General features: G+C 33.2%; 1 protein-coding gene and 1 long non-coding RNA gene across 2 annotated transcripts; one reads left to right on the forward strand and one right to left on the reverse strand.

The window, feature by feature from the left end:
• Positions 1-60: 60 nt before the first annotated feature.
• LOC132734642 (lysocardiolipin acyltransferase 1-like) lies at positions 61-18,534 on the reverse strand. Its single transcript, XM_060721433.1, has 4 exons — positions 18,219-18,534; positions 11,481-11,679; positions 4,310-4,422; positions 61-3,550 (listed from the first exon to the last, which is right to left on the reverse strand). Exons 1-4 carry the CDS (start codon positions 18,408-18,410, stop codon positions 3,533-3,535), a joined length of 522 nt encoding a protein of 173 aa, XP_060577416.1. The 5' UTR covers positions 18,411-18,534; the 3' UTR covers positions 61-3,532.
• On the forward strand, positions 14,971-15,660 carry LOC132734643 (uncharacterized). The gene is made up of 2 exons (XR_009626351.1): positions 14,971-15,445; positions 15,543-15,660. It is a non-coding gene; the product is annotated as an uncharacterized LOC132734643 (long non-coding RNA).
• Positions 18,535-20,781: the final 2,247 nt, after the last annotated feature.

The raw sequence follows: 20,781 nt of genomic DNA on the forward strand, positions 1-20,781 counted from the left end.
CGTAGCCCGAGTGATATAATGATGCGCATCCGAACAACAAACAGTGATGTTATCCAGCGATAAAATCAGCGATTTATATAGAATATATTGATTCTAACACAACATCAACAAATAAATGCTGACGTAGCTGATATTAAGCAAAATTGCACCTGATTTGTTTCCGTACTTATTGACAGTGGTTACGTCACATGTATAATGGTTACGTCACATGTCTAAATATAGAACATCAAACAGTGATTTTAAAGCATAATAACACACTTTCGGTTCTTCTATGTTCAATAGGGAAAACTACGGGTCGTGTTAGAATAACTTACAGCTCTAGGTAAAAGATGTTACCTCAAAATATTGTTTGAAACATTTTTATAATATATCCTAGCTATCGGTCATGAAAAAATAATTTAAACATACTGTAGGCAAAAGTATAAATGAATATGATTATGTACAGAAAATGTCAAGTAATCTTCTGTGGATCTGAAAAGCAAGGATCGAGAATCAATTCTGGGGTGATTCTAAAAACATATAATAATGTATAATAACTTAGAATGTAAATGAAAAATTTGAATGTAAAAAATGAATGTAGATCTATGTGTTGCAAAAATATATATTCAATTTTTTTATAAATACAGGATTTCTTTTCATCTTGTGGTACGAGCAAGGGTGCACATATGTAATAATATGATCATTTTCATACCAAAAGATGAAAATAAATCTTGTTTTTATATAGAGAAAACTTGAATTTTCTGTTAATTATATAATTCTTTGATCTTACAATTCAAAAGACTTCCTTTAATTTTGTGTAATGTCTGAATTTTGAAGAAAGTAGTCCAGCAAGAAACCAGTGAAAATACAGAAATTATGTTCTCTGCAGTGAAAAACAAGAGCGATCAGTGATCACATGTGTCGCCTCATAATGGCCAATTTCATGTTGGGACAAGTTTTGTGACAGACGGACAGACAGACGGACAGTGCACAACTAGACTTGGTACTGATCATTCCTGTAAAGTTTGGATGAAATTACATCAGTAATTTTTTAGGAGTAGTCCAGACAAGCTTTTGTGTATCTGGCAACACACAGAAAAAAACACCTTTTTTATTAAAGGGCCATAACTCGGCCAAAAATCATTCAACCGGAAAACCCGTGCAATATGCGCAAGGACTTCAGCTACAGATCAATCCTGTAAAGTTTCAGTGAAATTGCATTAGTGGTATAAGAGAAGTAGTCCGGACAAACTTTAAAAATAAAAATTATTAAAGGGCCATAACTCTGACAAAAATCATTGAACCGGAAAATGCTGACAATATGCACAACTAGACTTGGTACTGATCATTCCTGTAAAGTTTGGATGAAATTGCACCAGTAGTTTATGAGGAGTAGTCCGGACAAGTTTTGTGACGGACGGACAGACAGACGGACATCCGGCCGAAATGGAATAAGGGGCCATTTCTTTTGTTATTTTCTATTGTTTAATAGAGGGCCAATGGCCCCTTACTCTATTGTTACGAATGAACTCTATTGTTCTCTTTTGTTCTGTTTACAGATAGATGGCCCCCTATCCCTTTTCGGTAGTGCGGACAGACAGACGACGGAGAAGTGATCCCTATATGTCGCCACTACTCCGTAGAGGCGACACAATAAATTGTTTACAGTGAAATTACAGAAAATGAAAAATATGCATTTTATTTTGAACATCAATATTTCATTCATAAGAATATAATATAAGTATTGGTTACATTTCATTCAGTGAATGTAAAATTCTTTTGTGATCTTTAACGGATATTGTGACATACATGTACAAATTTTGCAAGCATTATGCAACAGTGTCTTAAATTTAATATTCAATTTTACGACACAAATTATGTTATTTATCATGGCATATATCATGAATATTATAATAAACACAGAGTTCATTAAACAGTATCATTCTCAGATCCAGCAATTTATACTATATAATCGTTTATAAAGTTGGCTTATTGCTGACTTGGTTTATACAGAATTTTTTTAAGTATGATTATGTAGTAAGCTATAAGCTTAAAGACACACTTTTGAATCCGTTCCTGGAACCAACCAGAGATTACTAGTCGGCTGCGTTTACCACTCGGTCATGCCGCCACTCTACTGCTGACTTACATGTATCTTTTGCATTGTGATAGTAACAGATACCCCTTAACCCATAACCTGCCTGAACTGAAGTTTTGCTTTGTCACCAGTATTATAAGAGCCAGTCCAACAGGCACATATTCCATGCAGTCTGACCAGGCTCAATACTGTTGGCTGACTTACTTTAAATATTAAATGTTCATCTTGATATCCCTAAAATGATAATGGACAATTCCAAAAATTAGTATGTCAGGACAAGTCCATTTTAGAAATTTGGCAGGTTAAGGGGTAAACTAACAATGGTATGTTTCAAAATTTCAAGCAGGACAATTCCATTACATTTACAAACATAATAGCATTATAGCACATATAGGTTACAAATCAATTTTTTTTTCAAATTACTTGGGATGATCATAAAATATACATGTACAAATATGTGATCTTGTGTATAGTCACCAGCATACCAATTCTCTTGTATAAATACATGTAATTTACATTCTTCCATGGACACATTCAGGTGAATTCTTCTTTATCACATGAGGTTGAGAGAAAATGCCTTTTTTTGTTTGTTTGTTTGTTTGTTTGTTTGATTGATTTGAGGGCACACCAACACTATTGGCCATAATGGTGCCAAAACAATTTTTTGCTTGATTTTTGCTAACTTTGGGAGTGTAACAAATTAGGGGTCAAAACCAGCTATTTCTTTTCTTATCAAGATACAAAAAAAACATTTCAATAATATTAAAATAATGTTTAATTGTATGCAAACAAAAACCTTTATATAAGTAGAAGTAACTGTGTAGCATTTTTAATTGATTTGGACACTCCACAGAAAATGTTCAAACAACAAAACATGATTTAGAATAATTTATCAAATTCATTACAAGCCGATTTTAATAAATCTAACCAAAGATGTACACAGACTTACAAGGCAAAATGAGATTAATTTATTATTTCAAAGCAAAAATTAAATGCATAAAGCTAATTATTTTATTCATCAAGGCATTTCCTGTCAATCCTGTAAATTTTAAATTCCATTTACATATACATAATTTTTTGAAGAGAGAGTTCAAGAGTACGTGAAACCGCATAGAGTCAAACGGGTGGAACCGCAAAGTCTACCCGGGGAATTCAGCCCGCCGCAGATGGTGGCGCCTCAGGGTTCGGGGATCCTTTAACAGGACCCCGTCCCAGCGCGGTTCTTAATTTCATGCAATTATGGGTTATTTTCTGAAAAAAAATCCAATATCCATTTTCACGATAAATGAAAGCACCAAAAAAGATTTTTAAAATTGAGTTCAGTCTAAAATGCCTCCGAAATGCAAGAAATTAAACAAATTTGTTTGATTTTTCATATAAAATCCATTTTTCTTCAGCAAATTATGAAATTTGGATTTTCTTGAAAGAACAAACAAATTTATTTTTATACATACCTCAATCTCTATAAATTAACTGTTTCAACATTAAAAGAAAATGTAATAAATAATGAAAGCTCAAATATATAAATACCATTACAATTGTACTATTTGTTTGTATTTTAAATCAAATCATAAATTAAACAGTTCTATTTTCTATGTGTTTTGAAGTTTACATGATCATTATCTTTTTTTCAGAATATATTCCATACAATCTGACTAAACACTTTGATTTTTATCTTGATAGATACACAAGGCATATCTTTTGACCAATTTATCTTTAAAGGCCCGACAACTTCTTCTATTATCAATTATTTCTTTTCATAAGTACAGAGAGGGGAAAAGTAAGATATTTTTAAAAACTTTCTGTATTATATAATTATTTACCAGAATTTTAAGCTTACAATGCACCACAAGGGCTTCCTTCATAAGACATGAAAAGTGACAAATTAGCCAGTACCCATACTGGAACTGGATGTTAAAATGAGCCTTGCCACTAGTATACAGCCAAGCCAATCTGCACACCCATGCAGTCTGACCAGACTCTATACTATTGGCTGACCAACTCTAAAGTTTCATCTTGATTTCCCTAAATTTGAAAATGGTAAATTCCAAAAATGGAAGTTTGACGAGTCCATTTTGTCCATTTAAGAAATTCAGCAGGTTAAGCCTTAATGTGGATGTTTTACCTTAATGTCAGATCTATTCAAATAAAAAATTTATAAAATATTGTATTTAGAAAAATATATCTTGATGAATGTATAAATAAAGATAAACTGATAAATCAAAGCCTTACCTGAGGTCTATAATCAATATGTTTGTACACACCAAGACATTTTGATATGGTTCTCTGATCGTCCTCCCACTTCCTGTCCAGAAATATAAAACCAGCGATCTGCATAGCCCAACCTGTTCAACAAAATCAACCATCAGTTTTGACCATAAGCAGTATCAGTAGATAAAAAAGGCGCCAGACTCCATAATAGGTCTATTGTTTGTTTTTGTTTGGTTTTACAGTGCACCAACATAGTTTAGGTCATATGGCGCCAAAACAGGAAAGATGATTTTGGCTAATCTTAGGTCTTACAAACTTCAAAGCAACACACGGGGTCAAAAGCACCTCACCTGCTGGAGCTAAGACATGCATCGTAATAATCGTACATACATTGTAACATGTAAATTATTACTTGAATCTTCAATCTTTTTTACTTTTCTCAAAATCTTAGTACATTTTTCTTAATTTTGATTTTCTTGAAATATTTTGGCTTATCTGGAGGCTGCAGACAGTGACATCATGTCCCATCCCAGTGTACATGTACATGATTAGTGTACTGGAAAAGGACGTTATAAATTAAAATTTTGTCATAATTCTTTTTTAATTCACTATTTAGTTTCACATATTAACATAAACAATCAATAACTTGCATGACCCACAAGAAATAACCTTTGAAAATTATCAGTAATGTTCACTTGATAAAAAATGTGGGGCAGTCTTTTTTTATTTTAGGCAGTTTTTTCAAATTTTATCCTAATCATTTGTCATTATCAATTATACCAGTCATAAAAGTCCTCAATCTTTTAAAATACATATCTATAAATTCAGCTCAACCTGACAACGAAATATGGGCATAATATAACTTCAAGTTTTAAATCAATATGCATATAAATTATATTGAATTATAAAATATTTATAACAAGGAAGAGAACCAAAGAAGTAAAATAATATGATCATTTTCCCTATCTTAAACCAAAAATAAATAAAATATGTGTAAAAAAGTCAGACTTTGAACAGAGCAGACATGGATTTTTAGCTCTGATGTTTTATTTTAATATTTAGTGATATACTGGATTGATACTAATGAAAATTATATCTGTATGGCCAGGAATTTATTTGGAAATAAGATTTGAAAATATTTTGTATCTGTGATTACTAAATATGGAGTTAAATGAGGATTTTAGTGAATAATTTAGGAAATATATTAAGCATTTTGAATATACATTCACAGGAATTTCACACCTAACATTCCCTTCCATTAGCTATACAAACATTTGTGTAAGGAAACAAACTTAATCCTCTTAACTTCTTATATCATACTCTTTTAAAATATAATGGATGTCAACACCTCTACAGACTGTGACAGCTTTAGTGGCTTCTCTGAATGTGATCTTTCTGCAGATTATACTGATGACAATAATGGAAAACTTTTTGATATGGTTGTTAGTGAAGTGGCAGATTGTGTGTCAATTAATTTTTATCATCAATCCACAAAAGAAGAATTATTGGAGTTGTTACAACAGTTGTATCAATTTACACCAACAAAAGATGAAACAGGATTATCCACAACCATTTACATTACAGAGAAAAAGGTTGTAATAACAGTTTATAATACCTTAACTATGCTAATCCAGGGACCAGGATGCAGAGTATGGAAAAATACTGTATTCCAGACGTTATCCACAAAGCTTAAACACAATGTAGATCATCCACAGAACAAATCAAATTCAGCTGAAAAATTGAACTATAGTATTCCAAAGCTAAAGAAAAAGTCTAAGTCTAGTAACATTTTAACAACTGTTTCAACCAAGCTATTTGGCCCATCTCCAGATAAAGGACTTCTCAAAGTTGCAAAACAAATAAAGAAAGCAGAAAAGGTAGCTAAGAAGGGAGGACCGCCAGTTGATAAAGAATATTTCAACAAATGCCTCAATGATGTACTATCAAATAATTCAAATGGTGATTCCAAGTCAACCTATCGCTCAGCAACACCGTTAAATTACCAATACAACAAAATGCAAAAAGAAACACATATTAAGGGAAAACTCTGTGAAAAATCAATCGCTCATGAAATGATCACAAAAGAGAAGGAAAAACCTGTCAAATACACAGGCAATGACCATGACCAAACACAAAGAAAACAAATATTCACTAGCTCTTTTTCTGCAGAAAATGTCAACAGTAAATCAAGTACTACAAGCAATAGTGAAAAAGATGACAATATCACTGTTAGTTGTTTCAGCTCAGAGAATCCTCACAATTCTACAGAAACTTGTGATAGAGAGACATTAAATACCTGTAATGAAAATGAAACACTAATGCTAAGACAGGAAAATGAAGAAATGAAAAGTAAACTTAAAAAGATGGAGAAAGAAAATAATCAGTTGAAGACGAAACATAGTGAGCAAGGAACCAGACTGTTGAAGGCTTTAGACTCTGCTGAGAAAATTAAAGCAACTCTTGAGGATACCAGAAAAAAAGCTTGTGAACAGAGCAAGCATATCCAGTCAATTTCACGAAAATCAAATGCCCTGGAGGATAAACTAGCAGAAGTAAATGCAAAATGCTTGCTACAAAGTGAAGAAATTGTAAAGCTACAAAAATTGAACAGTTTGATGAAAGAGGAAAAGCAAACCTTGATTAACAGATTAGCATCAAGAAACTTAGAAAGTGGTAAGGAAGAAACAAAGTGTGAGGATTTAAAGAAAATCACGGATGATTTGACTGCTATCAACCAAAATATTTGTATCTTGATGGAAAATCAAAAGAAAGCTGCAACATCACATGACATTACACTGCTAAGGTCGGAAATTAGGACACAGAAAGACAAAAATGTAAATCCAGAACAAACATTGAATTATGAGGACAGAGAAAAATTTAGCAGTACTGTGGAAAGTGTTGATAGTCAAAAAACAAGAGAAAAACACCCAAATAGCCAACTAGACACCTCAAAATACTCAGTTTTTATTTTAGGTGACTCTGTCACAAAAGTATTGCGAACAGATAAAATGACAACTGATAAAACAAATGTTAAAATAAAGTCACAAGGAGGAGCCAATCTTAAAGATATCCACAGTAAGATGTCCTCCTTAATTGCCAACCAGCCACATGTTCAGAACACAGACGTGTTTGTCATTCATGCAGGCATCAACAACATACTGCGTGGTGACCAACCAGAGGAGGTCAAGCAACAATTACTTGAACTAACAGAACTTTTAAGGCAAATAAATCCGCACATTAAAATAATAGTTTCTTCTATACTTCCTATGAAAGCAGATAAAACTTACCAAGAAAAGATCACAAATACTAATGAACTCTTGAGAACCCTTTGTAATGAAAAAAGTATAACTTTCATTGATAACACAGATTCATTTATGAAAAATCAACAACAGACAAACCAATCACTTTACGTCAATGAAGTTCATCTTAATAATCATGGAGCTGCAGTTTTCGCAAAACAAATAAAATCAACAATAAGACAACTACTTAAAATCGAACCAAGGAAAACCCAAGGAAATTTTCGCCAAGCCGGCCGATCATACAGGACACCACTAAATCAACATCACAAGAGACAGAACAACCCTTGGCGCTTTCCACACTTCCATCATCCACCTGGAGCCTGGAACCTACCACCGTGGATGTACACATTTCCACCCCTTCAGAGATAGAAAGCAATAAATGTGACTTCCTATCTAAACAGACAAATTTGCTGGCATTCCCTTCTGAAAATGAAAACTGTCCAAGTAGTGTAAATAGTTTAAATTGTGGTAATAATTATAAGACTAGTGACAATAGTGACAGAACAAATAAATCTACAACAGAGCAAAACATTCTTTTAAACTGTAACGAAACAAACTTTTTATCAAAACAAGGATTAAATTTTTTACATCTTAACATTCATTACCTCTATCCCAAACTTGATGAATTAAAAATTTTGATGGACACTCATTCTTATCTGGATATTATAGGACTTTGTGAAACATTTTTAAACAACAACTTTTCAGATGATGAATTTCAGTTTAAAGGTTTTCAAATGTTTCGTTTGGATAGGAAAACACATGGTGGTGGCCTTATTTTATATGTAAATGAAAATTTTTCATGTGTTTCTAGGCTTGATCTACAAAATGATAATATTGAAGCTATCTGGCTTGAAATCAAGAACAATCTACAAAAACCATTTATTTTTGGATATATTTATAGGCCACCATCATCACATGCAAATTGGAATATGGATTTAGAACAAATTCTAGAAAAAATTTATATTGAAAACAAGGAAATCATTTTGACTGGAGATTTTAACTATAATTATGACCCACTTACTCGATCTACTAATAACACATGCTGGAATAATATTACTAACAGTTTCAATTTAAATCAACTTGTTGAAAAACCCACCAGAGTAACTCAAACATCTAAAACCATTATAGATCATCTCTATACAAATTTTTCTCACAATATTTCTGAAATATCCATCCCTCAATTGTCCATTAGTGATCATTTCCCAATCTGTTTCACACGCAAAATATCAAATACAGTTACCAAAGACCCTTTACATCAGATAATACAGTATCGAAATGTTAAACAATTTAATGAAACAGATTTTGTGGAATCTCTTGAACAGCAGCCTTGGTCAGTGATAGAGATATTTGAAGATCCAAACGATGCTTTGGATTTCTTCAACTCTTTATTTAATGAGGTTTTAAATTCACAAGCCCCTCTCAAACGAAAACGTGTAAAACACACACATCTCCCAGACTGGTACAACCCTGATATTCTTCATGCCACTAAACAAAGGGATAAAGCTAAGAAATCAAATAACAATGATGAATATAAATATTGGAGAAACAAAGTGAAAAATCTAATCTCAAATTCCAAGAAAAATTACTACTCTGAAACTATTAATAACAACAAACACAATGCAAAAGAAATGTGGAAAAATCTTAAACAATTATCAAGCAAATCTACAAATCACCAGACTAATTATATTCAAGATGAAGATGGAAATCAAATCACAGACCCATTAGAAACTGCTGAGGTATTTAATGATTACTTCATTGATATCTTCAAATCTGCTCCACAAAATTGCTCAACCTTATCACAAGAAGATGAAATAAGATTGCATGAGTTTATTGAAATGCATTCAAATGATAAATGCCCTTTCAAGATACCTGAAATTACAAGTCAATTTATAAACAAAGAGCTACAAGATCTTGATGTCAGAAAGTCAACAGGTCTAGATGGTATAGGAGCCAAATTTCTTAAAATAAGTTCTAAAATCATATCCAAGCCTTTGGAGAAAATATTCAATCTCAGTCTATCAAGTGGCTTATTTCCTTCTGCCTTTAAACAAGCAAAAGTAACACCAATACATAAAAAGGGCAACAAAAATGAAAAAGGTAACTACAGGCCTATATCAATACTACCAGTTCTATCGAAAGTTTTAGAAAGACATGTTAGCAATCATCTTAAATTATTTCTTGAAACTAACTCTCTTTTTCAGCCAAATCAGTCTGGCTTTCGCACAAATTATTCATGCGAAACTGCTCTTACTTCAATTATTGACAGCTGGATCAGAGCAATAAATGAAGAAAAACTTATAGGGACTATATTTCTGGACCTAACAAAAGCATTTGATTTGATCAATCATAACCTATTATTGAAAAAACTACAAATGTATAACATACATGGAAATTCAATTTCATGGTTTAGGTCATACCTAAGTGATCGCACACAACAAGTATGCGTGTCTGGAAAATATTCTGAAGCTCAGGATATAAAATCTGGTGTGCCTCAAGGTTCAGTTTTAGGTCCTCTCCTTTTCATTATCTACATTAATGACTTACCTTTGCATTTATCACATTCTACATCAGACATGTTTGCTGATGACACTACAATTACCTCATTTGGACACAGTATCAGTTCAATTTGTACAAAACTTCAGTCTGACCTAAATTCCATACAAAAGTGGTGCAACAGGAATTCAATGATTCCAAATGCTAATAAAACTAAAGCTATGTTTATTTCACCTTCAAATCATATCTATAATACTATCAGTAATACTAGTGATTTCCAGATCACTCTTCAAGATGAAAGCTTACAATTTTCAGAAACAGAAAAACTTTTAGGTGTCCATGTTGATCATACACTGAACTGGAAAACACAAGTCAAAATGACACTGAATAAATGCAATTCATTACTATACCTTCTTTTGAGAATAAAACAATTTCTAAATGTTCATGTAAGGAAAATTTTCTTTAATGCATACATTCTTCCCCACTTAGACTATTGTTGCACTATTTGGGGAAATTGCAGTAAAGAACTCTTAAATGACCTGTATAAATTTCAAAAACGGGCAGCACGAATAATATTGGACAAATATTTTGATGCACCCACTGATGATTTATTTTCTGAATTAAATTGGATGAAATTTTCTGAAAGAGTAAATTATAAAAAAGCTATTTTAGTGTACAAGTCCCTTAACAATCTTCTCCCTGATTATATGCAAAATCTTTTTACTTACACTGAAAATACACATTTAAGATCATATCAACAAAAACAACTTCAAATCCCAAAACCTAGACTTGAGTTCTGCAGAAAATCTTTATCATACTCAGGGTCAAAACTTTGGAATTCTCTTCCCTTAGATATCAGAAACTCCACAAATTTACAATCGTTCAAAAATAATTATCTTAAATGGTGGTTCTCTGGTGGGAATAAAACACATCAAGTTGTATTATAAAATGATAAATGTATATCTGAATTGCAATTATTATATTCTTATATAATATTTTTTCCCTAGATTTACATTTTACATGTTTCTTAACTATATTGTATTTTTAATTATGTTGTTGTTTATCATACCTTTTGTTTGTAAATGTTTATATTATGTACATTGTATATTTGATAGAGGCTCATAGGGAAGACTGGGCATGCCCAACTATGTTGCCTCTTTAAATAAAGTCTTTATTATTATTATTATTATTATTATTCCTCACAGACTTGTTTATTTTCAAGTCAAAAAGACCATTAAATAAACATGTATGTGTAATTGTCATGATATGGGAGCTTATCTGCTTTTCTGCTGGCGAAAGACCTTAGGTGTTTCTTTTTTATCAGGCACAAGTGGGCACCTGAGTAGAATCGCCTACCTGATTGTTTTTTAATAGGCTACTAATAAATATTTCAAACTCACCTATTCCTGGAAGATATTTCAGTCCATTTTTCAAGCTGATAGTATAGCGTCTGGTTGATGCATGCCTGACTTGGTATGAAAACAGGTACAGCCAATCAAATCTTGTACGGTGATTCATAATCATAAGATTAGATGCTTCATTACTTGGAACTCTGCCATAAATGCTAACCTTGGTCTGGAAAATTACTTCATAAATGGACTGAAAATGAAACAACATTATATTGTAAGTCTATTAAAGGTTTAACCATGTGTCTTTAGGAAAACAAATACAGTAAAAACTCTAAAAACAAGTCCCTCTGAAAACTGGAATCCTCTGAAAATGGGACTTTTTTAAAAGTCTATTTTTCCTTATTATGAAGTTATAAGTTCTACTGATAAAATGTTACATGTTTCTTTATGTTTTGGGGGGTTTATTCAGATATTTTAACAAATTTCTTATCATGTCTCATCAGTCTACATGTATCTGCCAACCTACTTAGCTGGATAACTTAAACCAGCAATTACCAATTTCTCTGCAAGGGTCTAACTACTGATCTCACATGATTTCTGAATCCTTGGTGGGAGACAAGTGACCATTAGACTCAATGTCCAAGATCATCTGTCACAGAGAACAACTTTGACCATTGTAAACATGTCACATGGACACATTGATATTAGCTTAGAGATTAGTGACGACAAAAAATTACAGTAATGCTGACTATTATAACAAGAGCTGTCGGAAGGACAGCACGCTCGACTATTCTAAGCGCTTGATATCAAAAGAGCCTTGATAATGTTAAATTTAGAGCTTTGATAATGTTAAATTTTCTAAGTTCACAAAAGGGCTAATTTTTTTTTATAAATTCATGTTATAGGCCTTAGAGAGTCTTATTATACAGTATTGGCTTGACTATTCGGGAGGTAATGTCACAAGGGTGTTTTATTGAGTATAATAATAGTAATTACCTATGAATACATAAAATTGACAGAAAAGGTACAAAGGCTTGTTATTAAGATGTTTTATCAAGTAAATCAGTGCTTTATTATTATGAATGCATAAAATTGTCCCAAAAAAGGCACAAACCCTTCAGTATTTATGGAGATAACAGCTTACAAGCAAAACTTTACCATGAATTTCTAAGTTGAAAAAAGGGAGAAAAATCAGCCTAAATGCAAGATAGAATTATGGATCTTTGTCAGTGACCTACAATTATGACCCTAAATGCATATGTGAAGTTTTGAATAAATATCTTTAATAGAGTTATGGAACTTGGTCAGTGACATACAATTATGACCCTCAAAGTATGACCTTAAGTACATGTGTAAAGTTTCATGTAAATATCTTGGAAGACCTTTAACCAAAATTTTACAGGCAGAGCTATGCAATTTTGCAAACTGATGTACATTGTTACTATAAAAAAGCATTTCAAATTTCAATTGAATATCTCAAGCAATAGTTGAGATATTTGACTTTACAAAAAAACTTTAACCAAAATTTCTAAGTTCCAAAGGGGCATCATTCTGTCAATATTGTAGGCAGAGTTATCCAACTTGTCAATCTGATATACCTTGTTACTATAAATAGGTATTGTAAGTTTCAATTGAATATCTCAAGTAACAATTGAGATATTTGACTTTACAAAAAACTTTAACCAAAATTTCTAAGTTAAAAAGGGGCATAATTCTGTCAAAATTGTAGGCAGAGTTATCCAACTTGTCAATCTGATGTACATTGTTACTATAAATAAGTATTGTAAGTTTCAATTGAATATCTCAAGTAATAATTGAGATATTTGACTTTACAAAAAACTTTAACCAAAATTTCTAAGTTAAAAAGGGGCATAATTCTGTCAAAATTGTAGGCAGAGTTATTCAACTTGTTAATCTGATGTACCTTGTTACTATAAATAAGTATTGTAAGTTTCAATTGAATATCTCAAGTAATAATTGAGATATTTGACTTAACAAAAAACTTTAACCAACGCAGACGCCGACGCCGGGGCGACTACAATAGCTCTCATATTCTTCGAATAGTCGAGCTAAAAACGGCCTTCAGATTTTATTATCTGTTGGAAAAACAATTTTGTGTTGTTTCAATCTAACTATTTCTGTACTTTTATCTGGGAAAAGTGCATCATATCACTGTTTTAAAAGCTTTGCTCAAAACAGCGCCCAGAGAGTGTAAGCTATTTATAACGGCCATCAGTGATGTTCTGTTCTAAAAAGAAAAGATTAGATTAATTAACGAATCGTCCACTTTACTAATTTAAACAAGATATGTTTGTAAAACATGTATGCCCCCTATCAGGAGCCAATTAGTCATGTGATAAGGTTATTATGCATGACTTCTGACCCAGTGATCAAACAATTAATAAGGGTTATCAAATATCTACTGGTCATGACCTTAACCTTTGACCCCTTGACCCAAAATTCAATAGGGGTCATCTGCTGGTCACGACCAATCATCATACAAAGTTTGAAGTTCCTAGGCCTAAGCGTTTTTAGTTAATTGATCGGGAACCGTTTTAACATACAAGGTCAATGTGACCTTGACCTTTGACCCCTTGACCCCAAAATCAATAGGTCATCTGCTGGTCATGACCAATCACCATACCATGTTTGAAGTTCCTAGGCAAAGGGTTCTTAAGTTATTGATTTGAAAGCATTTTTACCTACAAGGTCAATGTGACCTTGCCCTTTGACCCCTTAACCCCAATATCAATAGGGGTCATCTACTGGTCATGACCAATCACCATACCAAGTTTGAAGTTCCTAGGCCTAAGGGTTCTTTAGTTATTGATCGGAAACTGTTTTTACCTAAGAGGTAAATGTGACCTTGACCTTTGACCCCTTGACCCCAAAATCAATAGGGGTCATCTACTGATCATGACCAATCACCATATCAAGTTTGAAGTCCCTAGGCCTAAGGGTTCTTTCGTTATTGATCGGAAACCGTTTTTACCTACAAAGTCAATGTGGACCTTGACCTTTGACCCCTTAACCCCAAAATCAATAGGGGTCATCTGCTGGTCATGACCAATCACCATACCAAGTTTGAAGTTCCTAGGCCTAAGGGTTCTTTCGTTATTGATCGGAAATCGTTTTTACCTACAAGGTCAATGTGACCTTGACCTTTGACCCCTTAACCCCAAAATCAATAGGGGTCATTTGCTGGTCATGACCAAGCACCATACCAACTTTGAAGTTCCTAGGCCTAAGGGTTCTTTTGTTATTGATCAGAAACCGTTTTTACCCAAGAGGTCAATGTGACCTTGACCTTTGACCCCTTGACCCCAAAATCAATAGGGGTCATCTACTGATCATGACCAATCACCATACCAAGTTTGAAGTTCCTAGGCCTTAAAGTTCTTTAGTTATTGATCAGAAACCGTTATTGCTTACAAGGTCAATGTGACCTTGACCTTTGACCCCTTGACCCCAAAATCAATAGGGGTCATCTACTGATCATGACCAATCACCATACCAAGTTTTGAAGTTCCTAGGCCTTAAAGTTCTTATGTTATTGATTGGAAACCGTTTTTGCTTACAAGGTCAATGTGACCTTGACCTTTGACCCCTTGACCCCAAAATCAATAGGGATCATCTACTGATCATGACCAATCACCATACCAAGTTTGAAGTTCCTAGGCCTTAAGGTTCTTTAGTTATTGATCGGAAACCGTTTTTGCTTACAAGGTCAATGTGACCTTGACCTTTGACCCTTTGACCCCAAAATCAATAGGGGTCATCTACTGGTCATGACCAATCACCATACCAAGTTTGAAGTTCCTAGGCCTTAAGGTTCTTTAGTTATTGATCGGAAACCGTTTTTGCTTACAAGGTCAATGTGACCTTGACCTTTGACCCTTTGACCCCAAAATCAATAGGGGTCATCTACTGGTCATGACCAATCACCATACCAAGTTTGAAGTTCCTAGGCCTTAAGGTTCTTTAGTTATTGATCGGAAACCGTTTTTGCTTACAAGGTCAATGTGACCTTGACCTTTGACCCCTTGACCCCAAAATCAATAGGGGTCATCTACTTGTCATGACCAATCACCATACCAAGTTTGAAGTTCCTAGGCCTAAGGGTTCTTTAGTTATCACTCGGAAACCATTTGGTCTACGGACCGACGGACCGACGGACCGACAAGTGCAAAGCAATATACCCCCTTTTCTTCGAAATGGGGGCATAAATATATATAGAGAACAGACTGGTAGATTAGAGTTTAGACTCAGGTATCGAGGTTTTTCCTTTAATGTTTATGTATTTTATTGTCGGCAAATTTCATTTTCCACCTTATTTCTTTTGGTTTGTCAATTATACAAAAAGATTTATCTAAAAATAACATTTTTAACCTTTAGAAAAGCTAAAGGCCTCTTTAATTCGGCTTCAATGGTTTGGTCCATTTTTCATACTTTCTTTTATTTCCTCAGGTCAAACCATTGTAAAAAGACATTGTCCATCCAAAAAAGATCTGAATGTCTCTTTGACTTGTAATTATTTTGACCGATACAGAATGCCTACCATGCGATCAAGTCCAGCATAATTTTTTTATTATCAAATCACCTTTATCATTCATTTTATCACTGTTTATATCGATACAAAATAATTTTTAAATCACAAAGTAGCTAAAGAGACTTCCCTGAACAGGTTTTATAGTATGGCATGATGGAGCTAAATATAAGATGGAGAAGAAACTGTGACGTCACACATTTAATCGGCAGACTTCTGTTCCCGCAAGTTATCATATGTCGATCGCAGGATTTTGCGAGATTTGATGCATCCTGGGTAAAATTAGCCAAAATACCGCCATATTGAATTCCCGGAGATACATTAACAAAAAAGACTAAACATATTTTCTACTTATATAAGAAGCAATAGTAATTTATTCTAAAACGTACAAAACACACTTTTCCACACAAATATTTCTCCGATGAAAACCCATGTCGGCAATGTAAGCAATAATTCACGGATATCACCTAAGTTAAACAATAGTGTGAAAATCGGAGACTATTGGGAAAGCCAGATTATCACCGAAGCGCGCAAAGGATTGTGGGTCTGAATCTGACTCGTCTATTTTCGGAGTTTCCTATCCGTTGTTTATATATCTGTGGTACTGCTAGACTGGCGCCAACGTCAAAATAAAAGGGACATAAAAAGAACTAATCCCAAAGATGCATTTGTGCAATATTAGTTCTGGCTTCCATAACTTTATATGTCGCTTTTAATAGTTTTATTTTGACGTTGCTACAGTAAACAGGTCTAGCAGGAATTACGGACAGGGCGGACCGTGAGACAGGGCGGACCGTACCAGGGCGGACCGTGACTTGAGACTAGACGGACCGTATTTTTGGACAGGGCGGACCGTCACTCGAGGCGAGGCGGACCGTGATTTAAAAAAGTATTTATATGTGGACTAATATAATTATTGATGTTTTTGTTCTTCGTATTGATATTTCAATTCAAATATTCAATTAAAAATATAAAATACAGTAAGTTTTAAAAGTTCTTTGATGTGTCTTATTGTTTAATAAATTCTATTTCAGTGTTCATTTTATTTCAAGTGTCTGTGCTTATTATGTAAATTTTAATAAGATAGTTTTGTTTATCAAATATGTCACTTCATTTTTTTGTTATTGTGTTGAATTGCAAATAATTTTAATGTGATGTTATTCGTTATCATTGTTATTTCGTGTATTGTACAACAAATTATGTTTTTTTATGTGTCTAATTGTTTAATAAAGTTTATCAATTTTAGCAGCGTTAGCGCCTTATACAAACAATAAAATTGTCATATCCCGATAATTGGTCAATTATCACTTGCGTAAGTCGACGCAGTTACAAATAATTTCTTGAGAAAATTTTTTTAAACTACTCTAATATACTGAAACAAAAAAGAAACTTTCTCCAAGTTTGAATGTAGATATGTTAATTAGTACAGTTTTTCAATCCTTTTGAAACTCGATTTTTACGTTGAATAAACATTTCGGGCTTTTATACGGGGATTAGCTGACCGATTTTGCAAACAAAACGAGTTTTACGAGCTACTACATACAGTATATACAAGTGTGTACATCTATGTGGTACCCTTGACAACTGGCACATGATACTTTGCGAAAGTTTCCTTTTTTGGTTCAGTATATATATGTTTCATATGTTACATAGAAAGGTTTAGATTGAAATATTATAAAGAATACCAAAATCATCCACAATTAAATACTTTCGTCTCGAGTGACATCGTCCATTCAGCAAATTAATATTCAATTACACATGAACTTTTAAAATTTATTTTATATTTTTACTTTTATATATGCATTGAAATATTAAAATGAAGAACAAAAACATCAATAATTTAATACTTTTATTACATTAGTCCACATATAAATACTTTTTTAAATTACGGTCCGCCTCGTCTCGAGTGACGGTCCGCCCTGTCCCAATATATGGTCCGCATAGTCTCACGGTCCGCCCTGTCCTGCAGGCGTCTAGCAGTACTATAAAACCTATTTGCTGAAGTCTAATATACATGTATAATATAACTTAGTCAAAATATATTGACGTGCCAAAGCTTGATTCTGAGATATTTTCGTTCTGGGGCAGAATCTCGCTTTAGGCGAGATATTGCCCAGACACGAAAATAGCACAATATCTCGTCGCCCAGAACAAATAGTTGGACTAAATATAACTATAATTTTCAGTCAAGAAATATTAATATGTCAAGTCAAAGTGACTTGAGCAAAAGGTATCAAACTTACCACACAATATAGTTTCCATGCCCATATAATCTTGTCAGTAACACTTTTTGTATACACCGGTGCGATGAAAAATAATGGGAGGATCGGTGTCAATAAAAAGATCGTTCCAAAGTAGGTGGAATAAAATATAAGGAAAACAAAACTTATGCCCCTGAAGCATCGCCAGTAACTTTCTATGTTTGTTTTTGCCATAACAATAACACAATTATGATTGACTTCAATCGAAGATTCGATCTCAAGTGTTAAAGAAAATAACAAGAATAAACTTGTGTTTTAGTTGCTGTCAAAACACTTTCATAGTTGAAGTGCTCTTCTTTCTGAAGTTTAGAGAGCACTTCCGGTAACAACAACAACAACAAGTGTCTGACTAACATTTAAGCAGGTTTAATGTAAGTTTCGTTACTAATACATAATGTTTTTGGTAGATTAAGCACTTAATTTAAATTATGCATTAAATATGAAGAGTATGGCATATTGATATTAGACTGCCAGTCCTTTTATTTCATTTCCTTTTATCTGCAATATTTATGCCTGGTGATTCGTACAACTCGTACTCATGTAAATTGCAACTTAATATAAAAAAAATTCTCAAATACTTAATTTCTGGCGTTCGCTTTTTCTCAAATGGGAAGTGACAGTCAAACTAAATTTATTGAGAAAACATTGTAGGAGAGGACTTGTCATTAACAGATTAAATGGGAAAATTTGCAGCTTAACTATGGCTCAACTTAGTCCAATAGATTTAGACGTTACAGGCTCGTTATATTTTTAACGTAACATGGAAAACGAAAAATGTAAAATATCAGATAAATGAATGATAAATATGAAATAGGTTACGTATAGGTCTTATAATTAGGACTAGGCTCAACTATGACTTCATTAAAATGTGTGATGATACTGATCTGCAAAAAATATGCGCAAATCGCACAGCCGCACGACCAATTTATTTTTGTAAATAAGTACTAATAAATTTTAACCGGCTTAGTGTTTTGAATTATTTTATAAACAGTCGATTTACTAGACTGATTAACAGTTTGCTGATTTACCAAAGTAAATGTGTTACGATTCATTTGAAGTACTGTGATCCTACTGGACAAAAAATAATTTCAAACACTAAATTCTGATAATGTACCTGAGCACCTTAAACCAAATATGAACAAAAATTAGTTGCGAAATCTTTCTTTCAAAATAACAGAATGTTTGATAACATAGATGACAGATTGAAGTTTTTGTTGGGCCTCACAGCAGCTGCAACTGCAAAATATTTGGCAGTGTATTGGCTTCGTAGAAAGAGACAAGACAGATTTGAGCTGGTTGGAACAGTTAAAGAATTAATCTGCTATCCTGTGAAGTCATGTAAAGGTGTATATGTCGATGAAGCAGAATGCTCCAAATTTGGCCTCAAAGTGGAGGGAATAACAGACAGGTTTGATATTTACACAGAGCTATATTAATAAAATGGAGAGCAGGCTATGACTTTTTTTTCTCACTTTTTGGGGAAGGGGGTTGTGCCCTTTGGAGGGGGAAAAATGCAATAGGAGGGGGAATTTTGTTTATTTATTTTATATAGTTTTCTTTTCGGTAGAAAAGGGGAGCAATTCTTGCAACACAAGTTTAAAATATGTCGCTTTTTTTAATATACGAATCTAAAGTATCGACGTGTCGCATGTTAAACTTGTTTGGACGCCGGGAGTAGCTACCCTACCTACCAGAGAACGATTTTTAAACAACCTTGCTTAACAGTTAGTCTTACAGGCATAAAATAAAACATTTTTTCGGCAGTTAGTTGCAAAAAGAATGATATTCATTGCAGGCAAATTTGGGCTGCCGTTAAGGGGGAAATTTCTGCTTTGAGGGGGGAAAAAACATACTATTTTGAGGGGGAAATGGGGCCGAATTTCGCTGTATATTTTGGGGGAAAAAAACACTAGACTCCATACACTTAAAATCTGTATTATCTCACATGTTCACATTTTGCGAGATTTTCTGAGATCATGTTTGACAAGAGAAAATTTACCTATATGTACGACGCCTGATGATGTTATCTAAAATTTGTTTTGTTTACATTTTTGCAATTACTTTTTGTTACTTCTTTTGATTACCATAATATGGTATTGTAAAGAAGTAGCAAAAAGAAGTTGCAAAAATGTAAAAAAAAAAATAGGAGAGGATATGAATTATTCGATTCTCATTAATAGATAAGAATTTAAACACATTTGGTTACGCAAAACAAGAAGGTGGAAATTGATCAACTTCAAGAGCCAATTAATCTCGTGCAAGGGATTGTGGGTCAGGATCGGAAAATTTTCTATTTTAGGAGCTTCTTATCCCTCTGCAATTTAATTAAAGTGTCTGAAGTTTTTTTTTTCATTTCAAACCATAATTAGTTTTATAACAAAACGTAAAGTATCAGAAGCAAATAATGTTTACTCATAAGAATATACATGACAAAATAATTGATTCAGGTTAAATTGTCTCCCAAAACTGTAAGATTTATCATAAAATGTTATCATTTCCATATTTTTGATAGGCATTTTCATGGTAACAAGAGACAATGGGCGTT

This window comes from Ruditapes philippinarum, unplaced genomic scaffold, assembly GCF_026571515.1.
Source record: "Ruditapes philippinarum isolate M1 unplaced genomic scaffold, ASM2657151v2 ctg15605_1_1_1_1, whole genome shotgun sequence".
Lineage (NCBI taxonomy): Eukaryota > Metazoa > Mollusca > Bivalvia > Venerida > Veneridae > Ruditapes > Ruditapes philippinarum.